Source organism: Oreochromis aureus, linkage group 2 (assembly GCF_013358895.1).
Source record: "Oreochromis aureus strain Israel breed Guangdong linkage group 2, ZZ_aureus, whole genome shotgun sequence".
Lineage (NCBI taxonomy): Eukaryota > Metazoa > Chordata > Actinopteri > Cichliformes > Cichlidae > Oreochromis > Oreochromis aureus.
Genome location: NC_052943.1, coordinates 3,736,929 through 3,748,405, shown reverse-complemented (window position 1 = coordinate 3,748,405; position 11,477 = coordinate 3,736,929). Strand labels below are relative to the sequence as shown.

Genomic DNA, 11,477 nt, shown 5'->3' with positions numbered 1-11,477 from the left:
CTGTCTCGCTCATGTCTGCGGTAGGCTCGCTTAGCATAGGGGGTCTAGCCTTAGGACCCTTACTGGATACAGACGCCCCAACTGACCGAGTGCTCAGTGAATACCTCAGGCAGCAGAAACCCAAGAAAGAGGAGGGAGACGAGGAACCATCATGGAAGGACAGGCCCCTGCACGGTATGTACCACCGGCAGATAGAGGAGGTGGCTGATATCCAGAAATCCTACCAGTGGCTGGACAAAGCTGGACTGAAAGACAGCACAGAGGCACTAATCATGGCAGCACAAGAACAAGCTCTGAGTACAAGATCCATAGAGGCTGGGGTCTATCACACCAGGCAAGACCGCAGGTGCAGGCTGTGTAAAGATGCCCCTGAGACAATCCAGCACATAACAGCAGGGTGCAAGATGCTAGCAGGCAAGGCATACATGGAACGCCATAACCAAGTGGCCGGCATAGTGTACAGGAACATCTGTGCCGAGTATAACCTGGAAGTCCCGAGGTCAAAATGGGAGATGCCCCCAAGGGTGATGGAGAATGACCGAGCTAAGATCCTGTGGGACTTCCAGATACAGACGGACAAAATGGTGGTGGCTAACCAACCGGACATAGTGGTGGTAGACAAACAGAAGAAGACGGCTGTAGTGATCGATGTAGCGGTTCCAAATGACAGCAATATCAGGAAGAAGGAACACGAGAAGCTGGAGAAATACCAAGGGCTCAGAGAAGAGCTCGAGAGGATGTGGAGGGTGAAGGCAACGGTGGTCCCGTGGTAATCGGAGCACTAGGTGCGGTGACTCCCAAGCTAGGCGAGTGGCTCCAGCAGATCCCGGGAACAACATCGGAGATCTCTGTCCAGAAGAGCGCAGTCCTGGGAACAGCTAAGATACTGGCAAGAGGGACCCTCAAGCTCCCAGGCCTCTGGTAGAGGACCCGAGCTTGAAGGATAAACCGCCCGCAGGGGCGTGATGGGTGTTTTTTTTTTTTATATATATATCATGAATTGAAAAAAAAACATGAATGTGGTATTTATTTTAACAATATAAAAAACAGCTAGGTTGGTTTTCATGTTTTTCACAGTAACTTTCCAACTTTTGGAATAAATAAAGTCAATCTTATTTAGTTTTACTTAGGAGATGATCAAAGACTTAATAAAGGAAACTTCCAGTATTTGATCCCTACCATACAGGTGAAGCACTGTGCTTCCCTTGTACTCAGATTCACCTTCACAACATTTCATACAATTCGGACAACTGCCAGCCTCCTAGAAAACACGCCTATAGTATCAAATTTCAAAATCTACGTTGCTTTGTTCTCAAGTTATCACATTCACAAGACTTTCAGAAAGAAAAATCAGGCTCCTGGGACTGAAACTGAAGCGCTAAATGGAATTGAGTCATAATCATTAGTATTTGCCCGTGTGCAACATTACTCTGTACATTTTCACCACAATAAAGCTCAGCGTGAATAAGTGAAAACAACTATGAGGGTGCAAGTCGAGACTAAAACAAGTCTTATCAAACGCTCACAGCACATTCACATCAAGCTCTCCAGCGTAACATCAAAGTCATTCAATTAATGATGGAGTCAAAGCGCCCGCTGCTGCTCACTGTACACTCATCCCTCAGGTATGTAAAAAAAAAGCTCTAAAATCTTTACATCATCTCATTTATATTCATCCTCTTCAACACTTCTCTTTTTGGAAAAGAATGAAATATTTAAATATGCTTCTCAAAAATACATTAAAAGTGCATCCCCAAAGTATTTTTCGCAACAGAGTTCACAAACATCTATTCACATAATGTGAACAGACTTAACTTAGAGAGTGAAGGTGAGTACACTGTAGCGTGGATCAGGCTGAAAGTCCCACACAGTATAAGACCAAGTCTGATCCTTTATGGGGATTTTCAGTCTTTGGCTCCCTAAGACTTACTTGAGCTGGGGCTTTGTTCCATGGTGATGAAGAAGAGACAGACTCCTGCAGTCAGCAGGAGATGCATGGATTCGTACAGTAATTTGGGTGAAAAGACACTCCATATGAAGAGATGATAGCGCAGAACAGTTACCAGCACTATGTAGGCTGCGGCTGGCACAGACCTCAGCAGGGCCAAACAGTAGCAACCATGGCCGACTGCAACCGGGCTCCTGTGGAGAGGAAAAGGATTCATCAGAGAGGAAGATGCACTGCAGAGAGCAAAGCAGGCGACTGTACTGTGGATTAAAGTCAAAACTTCCTGTGGAGAAAAGTTTTGATGCAAGTCAAGGTCATCCAAAGCTGCTTTATGTTTGTCGTGATGAAGTTGACTCGGTAAAAATGCAGATTGCTCAGTGATTCATAGCAGAGGCCACAATTTCGCATTTTTTCCTTTACACGTGTACCCAGGAGAAGACTCTGATCCAATTATCTTGGCACAATAATGCGGATTGCTGGCAAATTCTGATAAAGAAGTTAATGACTCTAAAACCTGCAAGATGGGATGGCGTGAGGAGATTAGGAGACGACGATGATGTAAAGCCAAACACGCACAGATACACAAAAGACTCGGTCTGTAATACACTGAAACACATGCGCCAGTTAGCTGAGGGATCTTCTTCATTACAGCAGGCACAGTCCCAGCTGAGGGGGAGGAACTTTAAGTCTTTTCACAAGACAGAAAGGCAAACCAAAGGAGTAGGTGACATGTTAGGTAGACCGGTTAGCAGATGGATAGATAGAAACACACGAGTGGATCAAAGACTGACCAATACTGATAATCAATAAAGTTTTACGAGTCATTGGATAACAGAGAAAATAAAAGGCTTGCGTGTATCATTGTTACTGTGCTTTCCTCAGTTGTGGAGGCAGAAATCAGTTGATTAAACATTATTAAAATCTCCAAAAGCCACATCATGTTACTTAGTGGAAGCTAACATTTTCAGAAACTCAGTCTTTGTTTTGTAGATTTTGGTTACGTCCTCTTGACATCAGACAAGCAACACAAGAGGTTAGGAAGCTCTTGTTTGACTTCACTGAAGCACAGTGCTCGACATAAACTGGCTCTTAAGCAGTGCTCACAGTTGTTTTTTGCACAAAGCAGCTACCATCTCTGTCTATTGGTGTAGCTACACAAACCAAAGTTAACACTAGTTAATATAGCAATAAGTCACCCATTTTGACAAAAATATGCAGGTACCCGCGAGACGTTGCAGTCATTGAGTCCGAAGTATTCTAGAGTCAAATGTGAGACCATCTGTCTGACAGCTAAAGCTCGGCCCACAGTGGGTCATGCAACAGGACAATGACTCCAAGCACAGCAGCAAATCTACACCAGAATGGCTGAACAAGAAAAGGCGCTGCAAAGGTCCAGTCAAAGTTCGGACCTCGACCTGATGAAACGCTGTGGTGAGACCTTAAGAGAGCTGTGCATAAATGTGTGGCTGTAAAGAAGAGTGGCACAGAATCCCTCCACAGTGATGTCAGAGGCTGATAAAGTCATACAGGAAACAATTACCTTAAGTTACTGCTGTGAAAGGTGGTTCTACAAGCTACTGAATCATGGGGTGTAGTTAGTTTTCACACGTCTGCACAGGACATTTCTTTTTCCCATGAACGTCGAGTATTTGATGAAACTGTAACGATGGAAGTACCTGAATTCAGACACACTAACTATCACACTTTACTGCTGCAAAGTCTTGCTGCTGTGACCTCCTCTTGACTGGAGTTGATTACTTTTAATTGGAAAGCACTAGGTTTGTAACAAGATTAAAATATCCTTGGTGACATGTAATTATTGCATAAAAACAAGAGGCAGGCAACTTCATCGCTGTAGTGAACTGCAAAGAAGCTACAGGCATGTTAGCCAAGCATCGTAGTGGGAATACATGCACACAGATTAACTGAGTGTTTGCTTGCATTACATTTAGCGCTGGTGTAAACAGCATGTGTATCAATATAGCCCGAGTGACTGCAGCTTCAGTAGCCTGCATTATGTATGATATGCTAATTAGCCATGTGCTCGTGCTTCTTATGCTTTTAGCTACACCAGTCTGATAAAAGCTTTACACACAAAGCTTGTGATGGACTGATGACTGGTGAAACCCTGTGTGTACAGACACATTTCAAACATCTCTAAAAGTGACATAAACCACTTCTTTGGAAGTGAAAACAACTATCACGACACTTGAAAACACCCATTATTGTCATTCAATCAAAACTGCTGGCATGCTAGATAGACTACAGTACGCACAGCCTGTCAACGCTGAACTAAAAACTACCCCTGGAAGCTCTAATGGATATTTCCAGGCACTATAGATAATAATATGAACATTTTCCTGCTTTTTAACATCACAGTAAGAGGTTGGGATGACATATTAAAATGTGTCTGGTTGCTTTTGCTGCCCTAATGGACTCGTTTTTAAAAGTATGACTGACAAAGTCTCTCAGATAGAGAGAAATGAAATTGGTGCATGTCATGTCACAGTAAGGAAGTAGAAATATAGAGCTGCATTAAAAAAAAAGGGGAAAAATAAAAAACTGAATGCCACCATGCTCTGTTTGTGTTTGCTGCTAACGCCTACTTCCACAGAGTTGCTCATATCAAAACAGCTTGGGGTCTATTTCTGTGTGCTGCCTCATAGAGCTTATAGGCGACCTCTAAGGTGGGTCACGAGAACACACAGACAGTCTGTTAAACCTGTGAACAATACCTATAAAAACTGACAGTTTCAGAAATCACTAAGGGTGTAACTAAGGCTCATTGTACTAATGCTGTGAGAACTGTAGCTGTTACCCAAGTTAACATGTTTATCTGCTTCACTCTTGGTGGTTGTGTTGCTCAGTGCCAAGTTTGAGGATTTTTGGGTAAATGGTTCTCATGTTTTGGCTAAAAGTTGCTCTCTGAGCAAAGCTGTGAGCGTAGCCTGCTCCACTCTGTGTGCAAGGAAGGGGCCACACACATATTTACAAGCATGTCTGTTTGGCTATCTGTGTGTGTTAAACTCTAACCTAATTCTAACTTTAACCGTAATATCAGACCTAACCTTCAAAAAACACTTACCATCCTAAGACTTACTTTACTGAAGTTTGTCTTGTCTTTAACTACAATCTATTTCAGTAAATCATTTCATCTTAAAGCTCACGAGCACGCAGATGCTGAGAAGACTGACACTTGTCACTATTGCAAAGTGCCTTAGAAATAAATCAAGCGCAAATGTGCCTTAAGCTAAATGAATGAAATCTCACAGATTACAAAACCTACAGTGGATTAAGACAAAGAAAAACACACTGTGTGTAAATTATAATTTAGTTTGATGTCATTACTCAGCAGATCCTGAGGACTTCCAGTACGAGCCTCATGGTCGAGCTGCTGATGCTGCAGAGTGAATTTTAAATGAACTCAGACTATTTTAGTGCCATTAGTCAGAGTACCTCTGAGCACCTATTAGAGGTAAGTCTTTTGTGGATGAGTGATGACAAGCAGGAAAGATGATCAAGTTTCCTGCACTGGAATGCAGTGTGTGATGTTTACCATCAGCTGGGTGGTGTTAACCCCCTCCAGAAGCTGCAGCGTTCATTACAGCCTACATATGAAATTGATGGGTTGCCCACTTGGCTATTCAGAAGATAAAACCACAGCAAACATGGCGAGGCTGCCAGGCACCAAATCCCATAACTGGCTGCAATTACGCCGTCGATCTAAATGGAATTTACCGCCTGCTTTCATTGCTCCAGTTCAGGTTCAAGTTTACAACCGATCAATGCAGGTGCTGCGTTTGAACGGGCTTTCTCAGAAGCAACGTTTTCAGGAGCTATTTTCAACTTACTGTAAATGCAATAATTACAACTAGACATCTCAGGTATCATGCTTTTATTGGAGCACATAAAGTAATTTTCCTTTGCTGCTGTGCGTGTGTTTGTGTGATATTCGATTGCAGGATAACATCAGTTTATGATGATATTTCCGACCTATTTAGAGCACTTAGGGTGAGATTCCCGTGGACATATGACCAGATGTTCTCCAAAAATACTGTGATGGACACTACGTGGCTTTTTTGATGACACATTAGTGCTAAACGAAAGGTCGAGACAAAACCGACCACAGTGCTGGACTACTGGATCAAGTCAAGTCAAGTCAAGTTGGTTTTATTGTCACTTCAACCATATACAGTTAGTACACAGTGAAACGAAACAACGTTCCTCCAGGGCCAAGGTGCTACATGCAACATAAATTTACAACATAAATTAACAGAAAACACTAAACTAGCTAACTAAGAGGCCAGACTGACCTAACATAAATTGCAACATAAATTAACAAAAACTATCTAACTATCTAAGGAAAACTTGGTAGGTAGTAGTGCAGGAACAGTAAACATTCCTTAATGTAGCAGCAAAAATTGGGAAGTAAAGAAGTTAGTGCAAAAAAAGTCTAGTTATCATATTGTGCAAAAGAGCATTTACAGGTTGGTGTGTACGATAGTCAGTCTCAATGCTTTGAGGTAGTTAAGCTGATTTTTCATTCTTATTACCCGCTGAAAGCAGAAAAAAAAAAAAATCAGAAGGATGGAACTTTTTAATCAAAGACCGTCTCAACTACTGAAATGTTAAACATAGCTTATTCAAATTTGGGATCAAGGATTATTAAGAATATAAATCATGTATGGGTATTTTCACCCTCTACAGTCTAATTTCTATGCATTCTTTGTGCCAACAAAATTCAAACATTTATTACATAAAGTAAGATTTCTTTATATCTCAAGGCAGCAGACTTGCATATATATCTCCGCTTTTTAGTTGCTGGCATTATAACATAGGAAGCAGGCTAAAACGACTCCTTTTACACAAACAGTATCTTTTGTCTGCATTGAAATAGCATTTTAGTTTTGGCTCTATCAGCAGGGCAGCTGCTGCCCAGCCACAGACCTCATCACTCAGCGCTGTGCAGAGGCCTCACGCTGAGAGGAAGCGGTAGTTATTGGCTGCTTTCACACACATACAGCAGCCCAGCTACTGGCCTCTCTCCAGTGGAGGTCTTACGCAGGTTAAGCTGTTTACATGCATCTTTGATACCCTCCAAGGAACGCTCCTCGTTGCCACGAGTAAACTAATTAACATAGCATTTCTGCGCGCCAGCACTGTCCCACCCACAGGCTGAAAAAGTATGAAACAAACAAACAAGCGTCAAAAGTAACTGTAATAGCGATGCGGGTGTGTGGCGGTGCTGGCACAGTGGGCATAAAAGACAGTGAGAGAGAGGAGCATGTTTGAATGTGGTTATAACGCAGAGCAGCGGCGCCCAACGCTTTGGCTGACATACCACGATTCGAGGAGCGCAAGTGCTCCTCCATCAGTGACACCCACCATGTTCCAAATGTTTTCTCATGAATGGATTACAAACTGGGCGTCGTTTCAAACATTCGGTTATATAAAAAGTGATTACAACAATGTTTTTATGCAACCCAACTGACAGTGAAAACCTCGATCGTGTAGGACTTACGTATAGAATTGCTGTACATGACTTTGGATTATGGAATCGAAACGACTACCACCTCGTCACAGACACCGGATGCTTCAACCATTTACCCTTTTCTTTTAGCTATTCAGCTTATGGTCATGCCACCAGGAGCACATCCAATATCGAGCAATCTTTGAAGCTAAGAAGGGCGGAGCCTGGTTATGCTGGAGGTTTCGTCCTGTTTAAAGGGAGTTTTTCTTTCCCACTGTTGCCAAGTGGCTGCTTACAGGGGGACTGTTGGAGTTTTCCCTCTAATATTTATGGTCTTTATTACCGTGACTGTTAGGGCTGTGCGATATAATCAAAATCTCATATCCCAATATGAGACATTTATCGTCCCGACAACGATATATATCATAAAAATGTTACATTTTCTGTAAATTCTGTGAATCTCGGGCAACTCAACTTGGTTAAAGTGTTTTCAGCTGGGCGTTGTGTACCTGGAGTCGAGTGTTACATAAGTTGAAAAGGCCACAGTTTTCTTTGTGAGTATTACACGGCGTGCTGCGGGGAAACGCCTGTTCTAAGGTTTATTTTTAGCACCTGACGGCTCTTTTTAGCTTCTCGTCCGTAAACACTCTGCATCTTTCACGTGATTCAGTTTATTTTGAAAAATCTCAATAGGATCTTCAACTTTATTGTGAAAGGTTTATGTGGAAAATAAGCAACCGGACCCACGCGATGGTTTTACCGTCGTTGTTGCTAACGACAACGCATAAAAACAGTCGCTTGTCCGTCCGTAGTGTGGTTATTTAAATATAAGAGAAAGAGAACTTTAAGAAATTCTACATTGACCATCAAAATGATGAAAAAATATTGCCGTAAACAGTTTATTTTGCGACACCACGAAACAAACGATGGCGTATAATATGAAATGATAGATGTTTTCATATCGTCATCTGATATATCTCGTTATATCGAACAGCCCTAGTGACTGTTGCTGGAAATTGGTGACACATAAATAACATTTGTTTTCTAAGCTTGGGACACAGTCAGCTCACACCAGGAAGGTTCCTGCAGTTCACTTCACTTTCAGTTTATACACAAATCAATTAAAATGCAGTTACAATCATAATTATGCATAAACCAGTGATTTGTAAAATCCCCAAAAGCGATCCTGAGCTTGTAAAAAGGGGTCGAGACATCACGATAAATATCATTTTTAATTCTGTATCCTGATACTAACATAAATCTTTAAAAGCACCTTGAAATTCCTAAAGTACAGTATAGAGATACTAAAACAATACATCTAGACAGAGACACATGAAGAATAACAGTATAAATCCACTGGTGGGTGTATTTTAAATGGAAAGCTACTGAGAATATTTAAAAACCCTGAGTGATGCGGGGTTTTAGGAGTGAACATTTTTTAGTAGCAGCTGTCTTAAGCTCTGAGCGAGATGCTGATTTTTCTGCTCATTCCAAATCTGCATACCTCCAGTCACACTAAAATTTGCAATTTTTTTTTCTCTTTTATGTGTTTACAAAGCCAACCATTTACACACAGACATCCACACCTTCTTTGCAAGCTCCTTTGACTCACACCTATGAAGAACTTTGATTTACCAGTTAATCTAGCCCCACTAACCACATCCCCTTGGACTGTGGGAGGAAGCCAGAGTTCCTGGAGAACGTGCAAACTCCACACTCCAGGACCTTCTTGCTGCGAGGCAACAATGCTAATCACCGCGCTAATCCAAAAACCAATGAATAGTGGGTTTTAAATTGAAACTTACCGGTCTCTCTCCGAGCTAAGGTAGCAGACGAGGTGACACGCCCAGAGCAGCGGGCCTGCATAAGTGCTGAGCGCTGTTAAGAAGATGGCGGGTGCTTCTATGTAGCTTTCCAGTCCAACGAATCCAACTGAAATGTCGACGGTGGCTATGTTGTTGGAATTCCCCTGCAGGTGAACAAAGAAATCTTCTTCAAATAATTTACATTATATACAGACAAAAATAAGTAAACAAAGAACTGTGGATGTAAGTGCTTCACAGCTCTAAAGAACTGGTGCTTTGCTTTATCATCATTACTGTGAGTTTCTGGCCACTTCCCAGCGGCCCAGTTGTTTGTTTTCCAGTCCCTGGCCAGAGCAGCGCACACAGCTCTCTGTCTGAGCTGGACTTAGTAGCACTCAGACTACTGTATGCACCAGCAAACACATTTTATTTCTTTATTTGAAAAAAAAGAAAGAAAAACAAAACACAGATTTCTGCCTTATTTAACTTTGCAACCAATTTCGAGCTTCTCTGGAACAAGATAAATATGTCTGCAGTAAACTGAAAATATAAAACTTTTGTTGTACTTTCTTTTCATCTCAGCCTTTAGAAGATATCATCACTGCAATGCAATCAGGATTTATAGCCCCAATCTTCTGGAAGCGCAAAATAAAGTTACAAGGACAAAAAGACTTTGTTCAAATGAAATAATATATATTTATATATTACAAAAAAAAAAAAAGGGACACAACAAAAGTAATCTCTGTTCAAACTTATTAAGATTTATAAAATCCCCCCAACACCACAGCATTCACACTTTTCCTGTAACTCAAGCCACTGACCTGCCCCTCTGTACACAACAAGTGATAATAACATTTTAAACGCACACTGTTTGTTGTGGCAGGTAAAGAAAATGAAGCCCAGATATCAACAGTGTCTCTCCTCTTAAAAGCGAATGCGATGAGGGTCTGCAGACAGCAACAAGCATCAAGTCAGCATTTGTCTCCCTCCTGTAAGGACATCTCCGATCACAGAGGAGGAAAACACTAACAGCTGGCTCCATTTTAAACAAACAGCAGATACCAGTGAGCAGGTTGGAGACTGCATATGGATATTTTCTGCTTGCTGGAATCCTGCTGCGATCTTTCAAATGTCATTTGGCACCATCAACAAATGTATCACTTAAGAAAAAAAATAAAAAGAACCACAAGATGTGTTTTTTTATAGACAAGATTGATTCTCACAAGACAGTGTCGGAGAGTGTGGCTGGACTAATGCTGTTCCTTAATGGAGTCGATATGAAGGAGGAGCAGGCGGCACACTTTCACCGTGGGGGGAAAATTAAAAATGCTTACAGTGGGTTTGCGTGGTGAGTAGCGAGGTTTCAATCACCGGAATAAAAAATATTTGCTCTAAGTTGCTCTGTGTATTCAAGCCCACCTTTTAGTTCTGCTCTGTGATGAATCACGTTTTCCACAGAAGCTTGCTAAGTTGAATCTGACTTGTCACTGCTCATGCGGCAACATTTGCACAAACTGGCTCATATTTGAAGAGTAAACACCGTCCTTGCTGCCTTGCTGACCATCTGGTTTTGGGGGACAGCGATAAATCCAGAGAAAAATCCGTCACTCCCAACGATCGAGACAGACGATATCACTTTACTTATTTATTGTAACGCTAGCGATGTCTGCCGCTGATGTTACCTGGAATACTTCCCATAATCCTCTTGTGTTTTCAAGCATTTGAATGCCAAAAGAGAAGGACTTTAGAAACAAAAGCTTTCTGCCAAAAATCATAACAAATCTTTGGAAAACACAACAAAGCAACTCTGTTTCTAGACCGTTAATGTGTTACAGTTCAGACTCGGTGCGCACCAAACCTCTGTAACTGTACTCACGGATTAGATTTTAATTGGACATAATTTTGGTTATTCTTCACGTCAGCAAGCTTAACTTTTATACTGTACGTCGCTGCTTACACATCCATTATGGTTACAGCTGCGCCAAGAACGTTTTTGCTCAAATGCCTGTAATTACATGCCTCGATGCTTAGATGGGAAAATTGTCTGGTGGCGGTCTATTCCCGAGCCCATCACAGCATTAATGACCCGAGGGGTGATGAGGGTGATTAAATTGTTAACGACGTGGAGGTTCGCTGTTGACAACAATGCACAGTCGCTAATCAAATATCTGCGGTAGGTGGAAGTCGAATCAAAAGGCAGGTTTTCCTCTCCAGCCTTTGAGGAAGAGGCATCGTACATCCTCGGGAAGCGGCC

General features: G+C 41.8%; 1 protein-coding gene across 1 annotated transcript in view; it reads right to left on the bottom strand.

The window, feature by feature from the left end:
* Window positions 1–993: 993 nt before the first annotated feature.
* Window positions 994–11,477, bottom strand: part of pigg (phosphatidylinositol glycan anchor biosynthesis class G) — an 81,908-nt gene continuing 71,424 nt past the window's right edge. The window contains exons 12-13 of the mRNA XM_031751430.2: window positions 9,224–9,387; window positions 994–2,142 (exon numbers count right to left, since the gene is read on the bottom strand). Coding sequence (XP_031607290.1) covers window positions 1,920–2,142; window positions 9,224–9,387 — 387 coding nt within the window. The 3' untranslated portion in view covers window positions 994–1,919. The remainder of the gene's footprint in view (window positions 2,143–9,223; window positions 9,388–11,477) is intronic.